The sequence below is a fragment of the Hyphopichia burtonii genome, assembly GCF_001661395.1.
Source record: "Hyphopichia burtonii NRRL Y-1933 unplaced genomic scaffold HYPBUscaffold_4, whole genome shotgun sequence".
In the NCBI taxonomy this organism is placed as follows: domain Eukaryota; kingdom Fungi; phylum Ascomycota; class Pichiomycetes; order Serinales; family Debaryomycetaceae; genus Hyphopichia; species Hyphopichia burtonii.
The window spans coordinates 1036950-1056038 of NW_017963731.1; the positions used below are offsets into that span (position 1 = coordinate 1036950).

At 33.1% G+C, this 19089-nt stretch overlaps 8 protein-coding genes across 8 annotated transcripts; 6 read left to right on the plus strand and 2 right to left on the minus strand.

Annotated features, from left to right (window-relative positions):
• Window positions 1-2444: 2444 nt before the first annotated feature.
• HYPBUDRAFT_84922 (uncharacterized protein) lies at window positions 2445-5276 on the plus strand (the record flags this gene model as incomplete). Its single annotated transcript, XM_020223743.1, has 1 exon — window positions 2445-5276. A coding segment is annotated over one exon (2832 nt), but the record flags the coding sequence as incomplete, so codon positions are not given.
• Window positions 5277-5412: 136 nt separating this feature from the next.
• HYPBUDRAFT_6557 (uncharacterized protein) lies at window positions 5413-6210 on the minus strand (the record flags this gene model as incomplete). The annotated part of the gene is made up of 1 exon (XM_020223585.1): window positions 5413-6210. One exon carries the CDS (start codon window positions 6208-6210, stop codon window positions 5413-5415), a length of 798 nt encoding a protein of 265 aa, XP_020076344.1.
• A 208-nt stretch (window positions 6211-6418) lies between these two features.
• Window positions 6419-7138, minus strand: SFP1 (zinc-coordinating transcription factor). The gene has a single exon (XM_020221388.1). The coding sequence runs from the start codon at window positions 6856-6858 to the stop codon at window positions 6478-6480; it is 381 nt and encodes a 126-aa protein (XP_020076345.1). The 5' UTR covers window positions 6859-7138; the 3' UTR covers window positions 6419-6477.
• A 1890-nt stretch (window positions 7139-9028) lies between these two features.
• Window positions 9029-10678, plus strand: HYPBUDRAFT_6559 (uncharacterized protein; the record flags this gene model as incomplete). Its single annotated transcript, XM_020223586.1, has 1 exon — window positions 9029-10678. One exon carries the CDS (start codon window positions 9029-9031, stop codon window positions 10676-10678), a length of 1650 nt encoding a protein of 549 aa, XP_020076346.1.
• A 422-nt stretch (window positions 10679-11100) lies between these two features.
• Window positions 11101-14700, plus strand: HYPBUDRAFT_153134 (uncharacterized protein). The gene has a single exon (XM_020221389.1). The coding sequence runs from the start codon at window positions 11344-11346 to the stop codon at window positions 14524-14526; it is 3183 nt and encodes a 1060-aa protein (XP_020076347.1). The 5' UTR covers window positions 11101-11343; the 3' UTR covers window positions 14527-14700.
• A 176-nt stretch (window positions 14701-14876) lies between these two features.
• Window positions 14877-15599, plus strand: VTI1 (v-SNARE protein; the record flags this gene model as incomplete). The annotated part of the gene is made up of 2 exons (XM_020218726.1): window positions 14877-14970; window positions 15025-15599. The coding sequence occupies 2 exons, from the start codon at window positions 14877-14879 to the stop codon at window positions 15597-15599; spliced, it is 669 nt and encodes a 222-aa protein (XP_020076348.1).
• A 191-nt stretch (window positions 15600-15790) lies between these two features.
• Window positions 15791-16639, plus strand: YAH1 (adrenodoxin). Its single transcript, XM_020221390.1, has one exon. It carries the CDS (start codon window positions 15946-15948, stop codon window positions 16462-16464), a length of 519 nt encoding a protein of 172 aa, XP_020076349.1. The 5' UTR covers window positions 15791-15945; the 3' UTR covers window positions 16465-16639.
• A 345-nt stretch (window positions 16640-16984) lies between these two features.
• On the plus strand, window positions 16985-19018 carry USO5 (Uso5p; the record flags this gene model as incomplete). Its single annotated transcript, XM_020218686.1, has 1 exon — window positions 16985-19018. One exon carries the CDS (start codon window positions 16985-16987, stop codon window positions 19016-19018), a length of 2034 nt encoding a protein of 677 aa, XP_020076350.1.
• Between the last annotated feature and the right edge of the window lie 71 nt (window positions 19019-19089).

A 19089-nucleotide genomic window follows, 5' to 3' on the forward strand; every position in this document is an offset into this window, starting at 1 on the left:
ATTTTTCAATTCAATTCAAACTTGGGGAATCCAATTAGGAGAAGGTGAAGGGTTATCGAAGCATGAAAAATCATTGACTAACGTCGATGAACACTTGACTAAATTGGTTCAAGAAAAGCAAGGTATAATTGCTGAAAAAACAAGTTTAGAAAAACAAGTGAGTGAATTAAAGGAAAAAGTTAAGATTCACCAAGATGAAAATGCCGAATTGAAAAGCGGTCATGAAAAGACCAACCAAGATTTTCAATCATTAAACGAGAAATTGGAAAAACTCGAAGAACAAGTTAAGACCAAGGAAACAACCATTGAAGAATTAAACGAAAAGGTGAACAAAACCACCAAGGAATTAGAAGAGTCCAAGGGCTCAAATGAACAATTGACAAAATCATTAGGCGAGTCTGATGAGAAATTAAAGACCAAGGACGAAGAAGTCGCTAAATTGAAATCAGTGGAAGAAAAATTGAAGGCAAAGGAAGAGGAAATTACCAAGTTGAAATCGATTGAAAGTGAATTGAAAGGTAAAGACGAGGAGATTGCCAGATTGAAGTCAGTTGAGGAACAACTCCATGCCCAAGAAGAGGAAGTTACCAAATTGAAAGATATGGAAAGACAGCTCAAGGCGCAAAATGAAGTACTTGGGAAATTACAAGATCTTGAAAAAGAGTTTAGTAGTAACACTCAACAAGCAGACCGATTACAAGAGCTTGAAAAACAGTTAGAGGCCAAAGAAGCCGAGGTGGCCCGATTACAGGATCTTGAAAAACAACTAAGTGCCAAAGACGACGTGCTTGACCGATTACAAGGAATTGAAAAACAATTGAGTATCAAGGATGAGCAAGTTGCCAAATTGCAAAAACTTGATCAACAATTGCAAGAAAAGGACGCAGAAGTGATCAAGTACCAAGACGTAGAAAAACAGTTGAAGGCCAAAGAAGAAGAGGTGGCTAAGTTTAAAGCCGTTGAAAAACAACTTGAAGCGCAAAAGGAAGTTCTTGACCGATTACAAGGAATTGACAAACAGATCAAGATCAAAGAAGATCAACTTGCCAAGTTGCAAGACGTTGAAAAACAAATCGAATTGAAAGAAGGTACTCAATACAAAGAGCTTGAAAGACAACTCAAATCAAAAGAGGATAAAACCAAATACCTCGAAAAAGAATTACGGGCCAAAGAAGAAGAATTGGCCAAATCCCAAGATAACGAAAAACAACTCACCAAATTAAAGGATCTTGAAAACGACGTCAAAACCAAACAACATGAAATCACTGATTTACAACAAAAACTCGATAAATCATCAAAAGAGTACCTCAAACTAAAGCATATTACCGAAACTAGATTAAGACTGGGTAGCAGCACTCCCGAATCATCTCCAAGTAAGCCAAAGCCTGCTTAGCTTAATTAAACTACTTACACTAATTACACTAACTAAATAAAGTAAATAGTAATAAAAAAACCCTAAGTTATGATATCATAAAGTAATATACCACCTTGTGAACGAGAAAGGGGTCAACATTGTTGACAAGGATGAAATTTACAGTTTAACCAAAAACATCGGTCAACAAAAATAATAAACCCACCGAAAAAACAACAAAAACAACAAAATCCCAACCTGAAATGAGTTGAGATCCTTTGATTTACTAATTGTGTCTGGGGATTACTCTAATTCGGTAATCCAATAAACTATTGGATAATTTTGCGCTACCTAAGCCAGGCTTTTGTTATAACAACCTCTCCGTTTTAGTGTTGTTGTTATTACATTTTTGTAAATACTAACCGAATAAACCTCGTCTGGGTCTCGTTTAACCCCCCGTGCTAGGTATAAAGGCTAAGAGGATAGTAAAGGAATAAGGAGAAGTAAAGGTAGGTAAGGGCAGGTAAGGCAAGCTAGAATAAAGCAGGTAAGCTAAGGTTGTATTGTTTTAGACAAATATTTATCTCACTACAAAGCTCAGTGCTTAAATTAACATTGCTGTTTGATTCTTCTAGATAAACAGACCCTACTTTAAAATAGAAGTAGGATACAAAAGCAGAAAAAGAAAAGACCTCATCAATTTCATATAAAGTGCTGAGGGTGTCTTTGTTGATTTGAATAATTAGATTTAGCTTATTCTACGTTTTTGGTTATTGTATTTGGTTATACTGGTTTTATTGGTGGTATTGGTTTTGGTTTATTAGTTGATGTTTTCGGGATGGATAAAGTTAAAGCTTCTACTATAAATAGAAGAAAATCGGTTAAATCTGAACATTCAGCTTCATCTTCAAATTCCCAATCAACAATAACTACTTCTCTGGTTCCAGTTAACTTAAAACATGAACCTTCCTCAGTAAAGCATGAACCTTCTTCAGTAAAAAATGAAGCTTCGAGAAGATCTTCGCTATTATCACCTTCAAAATTATCAAAACCTCGTTCCTTAAATCTTAATAAAGAAGACCTTCGTTTCCAAGATAAGTTAATTAAATCATTATTAAAACGTTATAAGAAATTAGAAGTTGATTTAACTAAATTTAATTCAAAACAAAATGGTATTTTGAAAACTAACATTTTGAGAACAACGTTACTTCCTTTCCTAAGAAACTCTTCCTTGTCAAATAATTTACCAAATGATTCAAAAATTTATACTAGCTTGATCAGTATAAGCACTACTAATCTATTGAAATGGTGGAAATCGTTATTGCTTAGTTTATCTCCCTCTTCAAGACATCAAATTTCATCCACCGATAGAAATGCATACTTGGAATGTATTTCCAGAATCATCGCCAGAAAAGAATGGAACCATATCGATTCGGAAATTTACTCTCATTACCAAAACTTATTAATCGAAACTTTGGACTTTTCCCTAGGTAAGTTACAAACTTTGAAAATGGTTCCGGTTTCAATAAGTGCCTTTGTCGGTAAAGTATTCGCTTATTGTTTTTTCCACTTACCAAATGTTAATAATGCTTTATTATTTCTTCTAAACGTTAAACAGACTACGTTTGAATCAATAAAGACCATCCCCTGCGATGACTTGGGTTCCTTATACTCTTGCTTCCCCAAATCTTTACATTGGTTGATTAATTTCAATGGTATGAATATTCCAAACGATAAGAAAAACTTCATCAACTGTATTCCTCCTCCAAAACATCCGGTCGAAGGTATTAGTGATCCAAATGGTTCATGGGTAAGAAGGTGGTGTTCTAGTGATAGCGATGTTTTCAACTCCTTTTTCAGACATTACATTTCAATCATTCAACTAAAATTATCTAATTTTGAAATTTTAGACTCATCAATTCTCCTTAATTGTCCGGGTTTCAACGTTATCCTAAGCCATATTCAACAAATTTTTAATGTCTCAATTACAAGAATATCTAAAAATAATTCATTAAATAAAATTGGTTCTTCAAATTTCCCAATTCCTTTTAATCAAAATAAAAAACAACCTAGTCAAGATGACGTTTATTATGATTCAATCATTAAACTCTTGAAAACTTTAAGAGATGTTAACTATTCAAATTTTTTCTTAAACAATGAATTAATCAAAATGATTGATGATATCTTAATCAATATAACAAAATCAATTAATGTTTATGATTATTCAAAAAATAGCTTGGTTTTGAATATTTTTTATGAATTCGTTAACCATATCTTTGATAATTCAATCATCAATTGGGAATTTTGGTTAAGTTGTACTTATATGATGATTACTAATACTGATCATGTTCAAACCCTCTTGAAAAATTTGGCATTCCTATTCAATATTTGGGATATGATTCCAGAAACTTTATCCCTAAATTATTTAAATTCTAATGAACCTTATTTGGTCTGGTTGAAAAATCCAAATCACAGTTTCAAAACGAACTTCATTAATTGGTTAATCTCAAATGAAATTTGGAATAAATTATTCATTCATTGGCATCCAATTGTTAGATCCTATTATATCAAATTAATCATATGGAGGGTAATTGGTATCAACAATTTTGAAAATTCAAACTCAATTCAAATTACTAAAAAAATTGAAATGAAATTAAACTTATCTCATCAAAATTTAAAAATTTATTTCAATTCAAATAAACGAAAATTGGATTTCACTCCGGATAATCCTTTGGTTAATAGAAAATTTGGCATCTTACCAACAAACTTGAAAACTGAATTATTAATCATTAATGATCAATCCCAAGAAGTTTCTCCTGCTGCTTTTGGTAAACCGAGTGAATTAAGAAAATCACATCCTTTTGAAGTTTTCGATGAGGCTATTTATAGTTGTTCTTCATTACCAGCAGTCAATTCTAGCCAATCCAATATTGATTCTGCTCCTTCATCCACACCTGGATCTCCGGAAAAAATTCCAAGAAATAACTCATTTGTGAATTCTATCGGGAAATTATTCAAAATGTTGTCTTCGGATGAATCTTCTTCAACTGATATCAAGCAAAGTCCTCAAAAAAATAGATTAAGCAATAGAAATTCAATCTATAGTAAAAGTAATGATGATATGAGTAAATTATATCCTCCATCTAAAAATAATTTTTCATTGAAAAATAAAAGAAACTCAGTGTCTTTAACGTCATTATCAACTGCATATTCTAATAAGTCAAGATCATCAAGTCCAAGCATAATGTCATATCAGTCAACACCAACTTCAATTACTGATTTTTCAACAGATTCCTCCTTAAGTGATTCTTCAAGTGAATTATCTGATCAATTAAATCATACTAATTCTAATAAAAATGAAGCATTAAATCAACCTCCTGAATTATTCAAAATTCCTCCCGAAATTATTCGACCTTTTTATAAATTTGAAATTATTATTGATAATGCAAGCATCAATAATAAATTTCAAATAATGCAAATAACTAATAGTAACATGAATAAATTTGTTCATAGTGAAAATCATCATAATTTCCCAATGAGACCAAAGATTCCATCAGTGTCAATTTTTTTAAATGCTGATTCGTACAGTAAATTTTATATTAGTACTGAAAATATTTTAATATCAAATAGCAATCAGTACAATGAAGAAGAATTTGAAGATGTTGAGAATTTCGTCAATGATTTCAATTCAACTTTTAAGCAAGTTATTAAATGGAATAATTTAGGTAAAAGTTTAAACGAATGGAATTCTGTCATTGATGAATTTGAAAAATATTTGGTTAATAAAGTAGAAATTGATGAATTTAGTTATTTACAATCAACCAATGATAAAAGTTTTGATATAATTAACGAACGTGAATATTTCAAAAAGATTATCCCATTCTTACCTGTTGATAGTATCAATGAATTCAAATTACTAAATGCCGGTTAAACTTTATTTGTTCTATCGACTTCTTTTGATTTTATATATACATATATTTTTTTTTTGTCCTTACATATTTTTTTAACTTTACTTCGTCTTATGTTTTACTTATTTATTGATAGAATTATTATACATTTTTTCATAAGCTTTTGATTTTATTTTCACTTGTAAGATTTTGAGTGAACTTATACCAAACTAGCAAGCTTGTAAAGAAACATATTGTACAGTTCAAACTCCAGATGAAACTTATTCCAATAACCAGACAAATTAAAGAATAATTAATCAAGTAATACCTAAGGCCATTCCAATTGGTCACAAGCTGTACTTCGATAAGATTTTTTAACGGGTAATCAAACTCTATCTTCAAATTCCCTTCATAAGTTCCGCTGAAAATTCTCTCATTGAATTTCGGGAATACCTTAAATAAATCTTTAGAGTTTATTGACCCTATTTTCTTAACATTAGTTAAAGTTTTGAAGTTATTAACTATTATTGGGGGTACCCAGTATCTCAAGTTAAATGGTATAAACCAATTGTTTTCACTGTAGATGTTTCTGATATCGCAGTCATAAATAAATTGGCCCTGGTTCCATACTTCAAGCTGCTTATTTTGTTCATGATAAACTTTATAAGGTATAGAATGAACTTGATTGTTACCAGTTTGACAAGTAATTGAAGTTTTCAAAACCAAGTCATAAACTATCTCATGATTTGTGATTGGCTTAACCGAATCAAACTGCAAATAAGTATTTTCAGGATGTGAAATATCAGGACGAATTGAATAAATTGAATCTGGGATTAAAACTTTATAGAAATAGCTATAAATTAAGATTGATATTGGTAATAAAATGATAACTGATACAAACCAAATCACCAAGTACAACCATTTCCTAGTGATACTAAGCGGTATTCTTATAGGTAAATTCAGAGCGTTCATTATCGATGAAGAAATCGATAAAAAGGAGTAGTTTACGATATAACTTTTGATATTAGGCGCACACTACCAAATTATAAAACAGAAAATGTTACATTGAGTAAGTAAAAGCATGAAACATAATGAATGCAATAAAAATACAAGGGTCGCTAGAGGGAAGGGGTTTTTAGAATAAGGTTAAAAGAACAGAAAAAGAAAAGGGAAAAGAACAGAAAAAAGGAGGGAAACATATAACGGAGAGAAAAGAATAAAAATAATCATAACAAAGTATTAATGAGTAGTATGACCTCTATGGTATTTCAAACCATTTAAATTTTTATAACGTTTACCGCAAACTTCACAACGATAAGGTTTATCTCTTTCTAAAGCGGCAACATCTAGGTAAGGAGTGTTTGATTCAGGATCGATAATAGAGATTGTACCATCGGGGTTTTCTTTTAATAATTGATTTTGATGACCATGTAAACGATGATATTTTAAACCATTTTGATTTTTATAGTTTTTATCACAACCAATGACTGGACATCTGAAAGGCTTATATTCATCATTATCCATAACGTATAAATGACGAGCGGGATCATCAATATACATAGCATCAGCTTCATCATCGATATTCATTGAGATTGAATTAGGACGAGAAGAATCATCCATTGATTGAGGGGAAGCTTGCTGATGAGATTGTTGTAAGTTGTGTTGTAGTAAAGAATCTTGCAGATGAGGCAGTTGATTATTTGATTGGTGATTTGAATTTGGTAAGGGTTGATTTTGATGAGTAGAATGCAGTAGACTTGATTGATTATTATTAGAATGAATTGAATGATTGGTATTATTGTTATGCAAATTTGAATGATTTTGATTATTATTTTGATTATTTGGTTGATTGTTTAAATTAAAGTCTGAATGATTTGTTTGATTTGATAAATTATGATTATGATTATTATTTAAAAATACATCATTTGTACTAACCGTTTCCATCACATTATGAATATTATTAAAATTATTACGATTTCTATTATTACTTGAGTGATTTGATAATGAGCCATTTAATAAATTATTATTTGTACCATTTGGAGGACTTGGACTAATATGAGCTTCTTCATAATGTCGTAATAAATCATGTAATGTAGGTAGAAGTTGACCACAACAACTATAATCTTTACAATAATCAGCTTCTAAATTCGGTAAATAAGAAGTTGAACTTGTTGGGGGAGACATTGAAATTGAAGGAACATTATTATTAATATTATGACGAAATGATCCTCTTCTTGGATTGATTAAATTATTGTTATTATTGAAATTGGAATTTAAATTATTATGAATTGAATGACCATTTTGTAAAGGGTTATTATTTGAACTTGACATCATAACTTCGTCTTTTAACCATGATCCAATTGTTACTGACCCCCAGCTAACTCCTCCCATTCCCTGGGAATGGGCAATTGATTCTCTTCTAAATCGTTGGTTATTGAATATAGAAGGTCGCCTTTGATATGTTATATCAATTGGTTGAGGTATGTTTAAATGATCTTGATTAGAATTGGAATTTGGAATATTCATGGCATTGGATGAATTGCCACTAGGCTGATTCGAAGGATTACCTTCGAAAATCTTAGTATTGAACATTGCCCAACCTCAATCAATAATGAAGATACTTTAATTTTTCACCGAAAGCAAAAAAAAAAAAATTAATTAAAAAAAAATCCTAACCAAAAATACTACCACCAAAGAAAAGAAAAAAAGTTGAACAAAAAACTCCCGTACAATCGGTACACGCACACTGCTAATATAAAACTGTCTTATTAAGATTTTAGATCCAATCAAATCAGGTGGTGATACCAAATGCAATATTCTATGCTAATTTATAGGTCTATAAGGATGAGACACCTAGCAAAAAAACAAAACACAAGCAGTTGAATTTTGGATAATTAAAAGAAACTTTTATGGTTGACCTTATTAATCAGCGGGTAATTGGAGGAAGGCCAAAAATCTTGTGAGAACAGTTCCAGAATGAAATAAATAAATAAATAAATAAATAAAGTGGTCCTATAATGGGGTAATAATGAATTCTGTAGTTATAAACAAGTATACTAGGACCAACTTAGTGATTGATTAATAGAATTACCCTTTGAATTGTGAAAGAGAAGTAGAATAAAAATTAAAGGGATTGAAATTTAACAGAAAAAGAAAAGATGCGAGCGCTATATCCCGGGTGTCTGGATGTTTTGTCTTGAGATAGTCCTCTGTTCTTATTAGCGATACCTCTGATTCTTTCTATACAAATGAGTAATGCCAGGATATATCACTGTCTAGTCAAGTCGGAGCAAGTATTCTTCGGTGTAGCCAACTGACTGTAGCCAACTGAACGGTATACGAGTATCTCGCAAAGCTGAGTAACTTACCTCGCTGAAATTGTGATTATATAAGCACTCACGTAATTATAGATACCTCGGTGTGCGCACGTCTTATTTGGACAGCTTTTTTGTCGTTTTTGCAGTTCCGGAAAAAGAAATTTTCCCTTTTGCGCTGTTGGAGCCGGAAATCGTTGGGTCACGTGAATAACGGTCGGCTTTATGATGCACGGGTGTTATCCTGGTGTATGGGTTAGACTGGGTGGTGATTCCGGGGTTACAGATCCGATCAGATAAGTTTGATGGGTTTTTTTTTTTTTTTTTTTTTTTTTTTTTTTTTTTTTTTTTCAGCTTTTTTGTGGAGTCTCCGATTACGGAATCATCGAGTCCAACTACGCTTGTGTCGACTCCATACTTGAAACCGTCCCTAGACATGAAGGTAGGCCTTTTCTTTAGGTGGTCAACAAGAAAGAATGCTTCAAGAGTTACCGTTAGAAATATTAAACCAAATCAGTTACACCTTGGTTCCAAGTGATGCATTGCATTTGGCATATACCAATAAGTATTTGTACTCCTGCCTTTTACCAAGGCTTTACTCGTCTTTGGTTATCGATTCGAGTAAGAAAAATTATCAGAATCAGCATTTAATCAAGCATAAGTCATATCAACGGATTCCAAATATTCTTAAAGCTACAAGTAGTCAAACGATCCATTCAACTAGTATTAAGTCGATTTACGCGTTAAGATTGGTTTTCAAAAACTTGGCTAATCACCCCAGTTACGCTAGCTATATTCAAATTTTGATCATAGATAATGAGTTCCCCGATATATCTAATTTGGAAATAACCCACATGTTGAGCCAGATCATGCCGCTATTAACAAACTTGAAGGTATTCCACTGGTTTTCGTTAACCAAAATGATTCCTTTTGAATTGTTGTATGAGTTGAAATTTCCTAACAAGCTATTAGAATTATCGGGGAATTTCATCTACACTAGTCAAACAAATTTGGCTGGCTTCAACAACTTGAAGATAATAAATTTATCGAGTTTCCAAAATTCAGCCAATTTGGCCAAATTTGAAAATTTGGCTAGCTTGCCGAATTTGTCAAAAGTGATCATTTCCAAAAATTTTAGTTGCAATAATCAGCTATTATCATCCAAAAACATTACCTCCAATAGTTTATTGACCATCCCCGATTCTGATCCTTACTTATCGGTATTGTTCCCCCAATCTTCTACAAAGAAGTTGAACTTATCAAGTTTCTGCTTGAAAGATATCAACCTTGATCTTAAAGATGTTGACCATCTTATTTCAAATATCAATCTCAATCACTTGAATGAATTATCAATTAAAAATTGTACCGAATCCTTCTTTCATCAAAACATCCTGATAAACGGATTAAGAAGAAACTTACCACCAGTCACCTTCTTAGATAAACTAACCCCTTTCTTAACCAACTTAACAAAACTCAATTTAGATTTATCGAATGAACTTTATAATAATGACTCGATTTTTAAATTTTTGTCCAATTTACCAAAATTAACTCATCTAATCATAAAATTAAACTTCAATCAATATGAAAATATTAATTATCAATTATTTAAATTCTTCACTAATTTAAAACCAAATTTAACTTACTTAAATTTTGATTTCGATATTTCATCAAATATCATTTACCCTCCTCCTAATTATGCAAAACCAGCTACTTTCAATTATACTCTATCGTCAATTGAAAAATTATCTTCGCTCAAAAACTTATATTACTTAAAATTCCCAATTCTGCAGTTCCAAATTCCTCAATTCCTACTTTTAATTAAACCTTTATCTAAATTATCTCACTTGCAATTAGTTTTATTACAATCTGCCTGTGAAACCCCGTCCCCCATCTTGACCAATAATCTCATCTGTCAAGACTATTTCAATACCTCTTTTCTTTTGGATTATAAACTCAATCAAATCGATCAATTCAAAATCTATGCTCTGGATTTTAAACAGTCTTTATCCAATTTGAAATACTTATCTTTCAGTAAGAAAGATGATCATTTCGTTTTTGATTGCATCGGCCAAGTTCACTTGAACCTGGATTTAGTCAATGACTTTGATCACCTATTGAATATATAACTCCTGGCCATTCTGGGGTAGTCTCAACAATTCTGTAATAACTGCAAAAAAGTTGCGAAATTATTGCATTTCCCATACTTTTTTCTACAATCTTCTCTATACTCCTATATTCTGAATACTCCCATATTCTGAATACTCCTGTGTCCCCCGAGTATGATCCTGTACCCCTGATTACCTGATCCCTGAATTCTGTTCCACATCTATATCCATTGACATCTCGATGACTCCGTAATCAACCCCACTCCATTTTTTCTGCTGGGGAACACTACCCTGTAAATTATACGAGACTTTGCAACAATTCCTGCCTACTGATTGATCCAGTGCCCCCCGATCCCAACAAACGATCTCAGGCCCAATCAGTTGCTACTGTAGAACAATTGCAATAAACCTGAGCAGGAATATTGCAATAAACCCGAGAAAAACAAGGTGAACTCCATGCTAATTGCCAGTTATTATCGCGCCTTTGCTTATTCGATGTTTTTTTTTGGGGGGTTTTCGGTTGTTTTTTCTCCTTTGTTGCTGCTGCTGCTATTTCTGAAGGTTGCCAGTTCCATCCCTTAAAAAAACCTTACAAGGTGTTTTTATATCAATTGGCCCCTTGAAAATTTGAAATCTTTCTGCTGCCAGAACCTTATCAACAACCTTTTATTTAAGCTTAATTAGATATGGCCAGTTTTGATTTTACTCTGGCTGATAACTTGACTGCCGAAGAGAAAAGATTATATGAAAATAAAACCAGAGAATGTTATCATCAACGTTGGGGGTCGTATTTATCAGAAAGACAATGGGCTACCGTACGTGAAGATTATTCAGCGTCGGGATCAGCATGGGATGATTTCAGTTTTGAAACTTCCAAGTCCAGAACTTACCGTTGGGGTGAAGATGGTTTGGCTGGTTGTTGCGATACCAAGCAATTGGTTAATTTATCACTTGGTTTATGGAATGAAGAAGATGATATTTTGAAAGAAAAATTGTTTGGGGTAACCAATGGTCAAGGTAACCACGGAGAGGATGTTAAGGAATTGTATTATTACTTGGATAATACTCCCACTCATTCTTATATGAAATTTTTGTATAAGTATCCTCAAACTAAATTTCCTTATGAAAAATTGGTTGAAGAAAATGGTAAACGGTCAAGATTGGAAAAAGAATACGAAATCACCGATACTGGCATCTTTGATGATAATAAGTACTTTGATGTGGTTTATGAAATGGCCAAATCCGATGATGATCCAGAAGAGTTGTTATTTAGAATTACTGCTTACAACCGTAGTAATGAAGCTGCTCCTTTGCATATTTTACCTCAATTGGTTTTAAGAAACACTTGGTCTTGGGGTCATGAAGAATCTAAAAAGGGGAAACCCAGCTTAAACCAGGAAGGTGATTCCAGTATCAAACTTGACCATCAAAAATTTGGTGAACGTTTTTTGATTTTCGCCCCTGCCCCCGGGATCACCGAGGATTCTCCTGATGTTGAGCCAAAATTATTATTCACTGAAAATGTCACCAATCAAAAACGCTTGTATGACCAAGAAAATGAACTGAAATATGTTAAGGATGCTTTCCATGACTATATCGTTGATGGGGTTGAGTCTGCAGTTAACCCAGAAAAGAATGGTACCAAATCAGCCGCAGTGTTTTCTTTTAATCAAGATGGTGGTGTTCCTGGTAACGATTATGTAACGATTCGTTATAAGTTTTCTAAAAAAAATCTGGATATTGATGAATTGGAATTTGATGAAGTTTTTGCAAGACGTCAAGATGAAGCTGATTCTTTTTATTGGAAAGTTAGTCCTTTACCAATTAGTGATGAATTAAGACAAGTTCAAAGACAAGCTTTTGCCGGTTTATTGTGGACCAAACAATTTTACCATTTTGTTCATAGCTATTGGTCTAGAGGTGATCCAAATACCCCTGCTCCTCCTGAAAATAGAGCCAACGGTCGTAATAAAGATTGGAAACATTTATATATCGATGATATCTTATCCCTTCCTGATAAATGGGAATATCCTTTCTTTGCTGCTTGGGATACTGCTTTCCATTGTATTCCTTTTGCTATGATTGATCCGGAATTTGCTAAGAAACAATTGGATTTAATGACTAGAGAATGGTATATGCACCCAAATGGTCAATTGCCTGCTTATGAATGGAATTTTAGTGATGTGAACCCTCCAGTTCATGCTTGGGCAACTTATAGAGTTTTCAAAATTGAACGTAAAATGTATGGTACCGAAGATATCGATTTCTTGGAACGTGTTTTCCAAAAATTACTTTTGAATTTTACTTGGTGGGTAAATAGAAAAGATTCCGATGGTAATAACTTATTCAATGGTGGGTTCCTTGGTTTAGATAATATTGGGATCTTTAATAGATCTGAACCTTTACCTACCGGTGGTAACTTAGAACAAGCTGATTCAACTGGTTGGATGGCTTTCTTCTCTTTACAGATGTTAAACATTGCTTTAGAATTAGCAAAGTCAAGACCTGTTTATGAAAATATTGCTTCAAAGTTCTTTGAACACTTCTTATTAATTGCTGATGCAATGAGTTACCGAGGTGCTAAAAAGGGTGACTCGGGTGCTACTGAACAATCTTTATGGGATGAAACTGATCAGTTTTATTACGATGCCATTAACTATGGTGGAGCAGATTCTCATTCATTACCAGTTAGATCATTGGTTGGTTTGATTCCTTTATATGCTTCATTAACTTTGGAACCGGAACTTTTAGATAAATTCCCTTCTTTCAAGAGAAGATTAGAATGGTTTGTTGAGAATCGTAAAAGTGTTGCCGAAAGAAATATTGCTTCGATGAGTGCTCGTGGTGTTGGTGAACGTTTATTGTTATCTTTAGTCAATAAGGATAGGTTGGTTGCAATTTTGGAGAAAATGTTGGATGAAGATGAATTTTTATCTGATTATGGTATTAGATCATTATCTAAATTTCACGAGAAGAATCCTTTCGAGATGGATGTCCATGGGCAAAAGTATTATGTTGCCTATTTACCTGGTGAATCTGACTCTGGTATGTTCGGTGGGAATTCGAATTGGAGAGGTCCTATTTGGTTCCCAGTCAATTTTTTGTTGGTGGAATCCTTACAAAGATTTTATTTGTATTATGGACCAGAATTAAAAGTTGAATGTCCTAAGGGTTCTGGTGAGTATTTGAATTTGGCTCAATGTGCTCAAGAAGTTCAACATCGTTTAATGCATTTATTTGTACCAGATGAAAAAGGTGATAGGGCATGTAACGGAGAAAATGAATTGGTTAACAGGGATCCTTTATTCAAAGATTATGTTCCATTCTATGAGTACTTTGATGGTGATACCGGTCGTGGGTTGGGAGCTTCTCACCAATGTGGGTGGACTGCTTTGGTTGCCAAATGGATTCATGATAATGGTGTTACTTGTAGACTCCCTAAAACTCCAAGAAGCTCTTCCAAAAGATCTTCGGTTTACATGCAAAGTGATTCCGCTGGTGAAAATGGTGATAATTCTGAAGATGTTATCAAGCAATTTTTACCAAAATCCGGTCCTTTCCCTGGTAAATTGATCAGAAGAAGATCCGGTAAATCATTATTGAACTTGACTGTCAATGCTCTTGATTTGGATGATGAAGAGCAAGAAAGTCAAGAGAAACATGTCATTCCTAATTTGGCTGCCAATGAAAATAAAACCAATGAATTATTGCATGATGATCTTGACGAATTGAGCGTTACTCAATCAAGAAGCTCCATCACCTCTTATGACGACGAAAATTTGGTCAGCCAGATCAAGGCCGCTTTCCAAAAGTACAAGTTGAAGAATGAAGATGATGTTTCCGGTGATGAATTTGAAGCAAGAAAATAAAGCACTAGGCGTTCCTTACTTACCCTTTTTTTAAAGTCTTTTTCTATTAGTGCTACTAGATTGATTTTGTTTGATTTAATGTTTGTTCCATAGTATTGGTGTATTTAATTTTATATATTTTTATAGTATCTATATATTTTTATAGTATTTATATATTTTTATATGGTATTTGCAGAGTAATTATATATTTTTATAGTATTTATATATATTTATATGGTATTTGCAGCTAATTCCCACCCCGCTTATGTAATCAAAAAAATGGGACTTAAAGAAAAAATTGATCACGCTCAGTATTAAAACCAGCATACGGACAACTTAGTGAAGTTACAATCAAGATATAATTGAAAACTATGGCAGACTTATTTGAATCTTATGAATCTGATTTGCAATTGGCATTACAAGAAGCCAAAACCAAGTTATCGCAGATTTCTTCTGCTGATCCCGGTATGTTTTTTAAAGTTTGAACAAGGTTGATTTAAAAATACTAACAGTTTGAAGAACAACGTAAAGCATCATTGAAAGCCATTGAAAATGCTACCGACGAAGCTTTGGAAGTGTTGGATCAAATGAACATCGAAGTTCAAAACTTACCTTCTAATCAAAGATCAAGCTTCAATAGCAAAATACGCCAATATAAAAATCAAGTGGAACAAAGTAAAAGTCAATTGAAAAGATTATTAGACGACCAAGATAGAAATGAATTGTTTGGTTCTAGATACACCGATGGCGACGAGGAATTGGGAGGGGATGACTTGAGAGGATCCCAAAGAAAACAATTGTTGAGTAATAATGCATCGTTGGAAAGATCCAGTGAACGATTAAGAGACAGTCAAAGAGTAGCGTTAGAAACTGAAACAATTGGTGGTAACATCTTGGACGATTTAAGGGCTCAAAGAGAACAGATATCCTATTCCAGAAATACCTTATCCAATGCTGATAACTACGTCGATAAGTCGATCCAGACCTTGAAGTCGATGAGCAGAAGAATCACCGCAAATAAGTTCATCAGTTATGCAATCATTGCGGTTTTGATCCTATTGATTTTCTTAGTTCTTGCTAGTAAGTTTTGGTAAGTCTTACCCATTTGGTGTTTTAGTGCTTTCTTTATACGTTTTTTTTTTTTTCTATTCTTCCCTTCAATTCGACTTATACGTACTTTAAACCTTTGTTTATTTCATTTCTTTCTTCTGCCACCAAATATAACTACTACTCTAGACTATCCTCCGTCTTGTAGCAGGTTTGTAATGAGTGCCGTTTAATAGGCCCGCATCTCAGCCAGTCGAACGAAAAAAAACAAGCTTAAGTTAAATGAAGAAAAAAAAAAAAATTTCAACAGATTTAGTGCTTATCGGAGTCAACTACTCTTCTTCTCCGTTTAAGTTCCAGGGACCAGTTAGGTTGATTGTTGAAATCCACATCATGTTTAGATCTATAGCTAGTCAAACGCTTGTCAGGTCATCTTTTAGAACCTATGCCAACGGTATTCCCGCCTTGCGATCAATTAGACCCCAAAATATAAGTCCCAGATCCATAAGACTGTTCCATCAATCGTTTATAAATTATCATGGTCATATACATAAACCCAAACCGGGAGAAGAGCTCCATGTTACTTTCATCACTAAGGATGGCAAACAACACGAGTTTGAGGTTGCCGAAGGCGATAACATTCTAGATATCGCTCAGGCCTACAATTTGGACATGGAAGGTGCTTGTGGTGGATCTTGTGCTTGCTCCACTTGTCATGTCATTATTGATCCTGAATTCTACGATGAAATTCCAGAACCAGATGATGATGAAAACGATATGTTGGATTTGGCCTTCGGGTTAACCGAAACGTCCCGATTAGGCTGCCAAATTGTCATGACCAAGGAATTGGACGGTATCAGAGTTGCATTACCTGCAATGACCCGTAACTTACAATCCAAAGATTTTAACTAATCTACTTAATTTATTCTTAATCTTGAAGAAAAACCAGATGAAATGAAAAAGACTTATTTATGTCCAATTATGCCTAAGGTTATTTGCCTTCTTTGCTTATTACCCTTGACCATCGTGGATAAGCTTGTATATATGTATATAGCTCTCGTCTCAACATGCACATCCCTAATACTGTGATTCTAAATCCTTGTATAATTGCATATTTTGTATTGACTCACGTTGACTCAGTTCAACCATTAGTGAAGTTCATAAAACGCCCGTACACCAATAAATCACAAAAGAATGTTTATATTTTGTTTGTATGTAAACATTGAAATTGGAAGAAAGAAGAGTAGACCTGAATTGACTCCAAGCTACGTCGATTGAAAGCACTCAAAGTCTTAGAAGGACAGAAGAGGTTGTTATATCTAACCTCGTATCATTTTCATTTCATTGGGAGAGGGCCAAAACTGGTAGAATCAAATTTGTTTGAGAATTGTATAGAAAGTCCCATTGCATTGAATTTAATACAACCACCATAATGGCTGACTTTTCAAGGCCAGAGCTGGCTATTTCGAGCCCTTCTGGTAAAAAGAGAAGAGTCCTCGGTGAAATCCAGAATACAGACCATAGTTTTGTAAAACCAATGATGATAAATCACGGAAAAAAATCTTTAGGGGTAGATCACCCAAGAATGGATACTATTTCTCCTAAGAGAAAACAAAGCCGTCCAACAGGCATACCAGAGCCCTCTAGTTCAAGCTCATCTGAGTTGGTAAAAGTGGTTTCAGAATCCAATAGGAGGGCCAGTCAAATTCCAGCACCTCAAGTTCATACTAGAAAGAGTGACATTCATTCGAAACTTGCCAGCTTCAAACATAGACTAGATCAAGGATCTAAGATTATACCTGATGGAAAACAAGAAGAGGGTTGGAACGCTAATGAGTCGAATCAACAAAATGAAGATTTATCTACCCGTATATCTCTTAATCAAAATCTAGACAACCAAGCCAAAGATTTACAAAATAGATTATACGATTTAGAACAAGATAACGACGATTTGAGAAGATTGTATAAGAAACTAAAACATAAAATACTGGATATAGGAGCGGAAATAGATATACTGGAGAGAAAATTGCGGTTTAAAACCGACTCTACTGAAAAAAATTTAAGTAACAAAAGAACTCTATTTGAAATTGATCTTCAAGCATTAAAACAAAAATACGATGATGAATTCAATGAAACCAAGTTTCAATTGGAAGAAGAAGTCAAATTGTCAGTCGAGTACAAGGATGAACTCTTATCTAATGAAATAGAATCCCTCAAAATTGAAAAGGAAAGATTACAAACAGCTTTGAGTGATGTTAAGTCAGAAAAACAGAAACGGATAAAACAAGAAAATGAAGCTTTGCTGAAAGAGGTTGATGACTACCTCGAAGTGAAAACAACTCAAGTTGAAAATGTTGCATCGGTTTATGAATCAAGAAATAACGAGTTAGAAACAATCCTAGATGAAGTTAATGCCATTCAGAATAAAGTTAAATCAAAAAATCAAGAAAATGATCATTTACAAAAAAAAATTGATGAAATAGAATACAATTATAACAATTTTGATGACTTGAAATCCCAATTATTGCTTAATTTGAAAGCTCTGGAAACCGATTTAGATGAAATTAGAAAAGAAAATGATCAATGGGAACTAAAATATGATGATTTGAAGAAAATTCACAATCACTCAGTGGAAAAAATTCAAAACTATAATAATCATAGACGCATACTTGAGAATTCAATAATGGATCACGAAGGAAAATTGAGGGTTTATATTAAAATACCAACTAGCATTGCTGTCTCAAATGACTGTGAATTTTCCCTAAATGATCGCCTATTTCATTTCAATAAAGTTTTTCCGAATGATATATCTGATCATGAATTGATTAAAGAATATACTTGTTTGATCAAAAATACTATCTCAAATACAAATGTCTCATTAATACTTCTGGGAGAACAAGATTCCAAATCAATAATAACCAAAACTTTACTATCGAGTTTTGATACTTTCACAGAACGTATAAGTTCATTCAAAGATAAATCTTGGAGTTTCAGATTTTATCTCCAATCTGTAAGAATTGATGACAACAATTGCTCAGATTTACTTAATTCTGAAAAGATAATCAGTCATTCGAAATTTGCAGTAAGTCTTTCTGAGCTAAATTCAACCAAAATTGAAATAACAAATTCAATCCAGTTGACGCAGACATTAAACAATATTTATAATTCCGAATATCCAATAGCTTACTGGATAAATATTGATGCTCAAAATAACTCGAAGTTGAAAAGCTTTGAAAATGATCTCATCATAATTGATCTTACCGGTCAAACTTTAAAGAACCAATTAAGAATACTATCAGAGGATCATATTATCGACGGTCCTATATCAAAATTTGTCAATTATGCATATTGTCACAGTAAGTGTCTTCATATAAGTCATTTACAATCTATTGACAGCGATACTGAAGGCTTGCTTAGAGTATTTGAAATCATTAATGCTACTGACACTCCATATAAAAGAAAATAAATAACTTTTAAATCACAGAACTTTGCATTCATTATGTCATATATTCATTTGATTAAGAAAAAAAAAGATAC

What these genes read in the sequence shown, in the direction of transcription:
- HYPBUDRAFT_153134 (XM_020221389.1), top strand. Translation starts at nt 11,344, where the DNA reads ATGGCCAGTTTTGATTTTACTCTGGCTGATAACTTGACTGCCGAAGAG.
- SFP1 (XM_020221388.1), bottom strand. Translation starts at nt 6,858, where the DNA reads ATGGATGATTCTTCTCGTCCTAATTCAATCTCAATGAATATCGATGAT.
- YAH1 (XM_020221390.1), top strand. Translation starts at nt 15,946, where the DNA reads ATGTTTAGATCTATAGCTAGTCAAACGCTTGTCAGGTCATCTTTTAGA.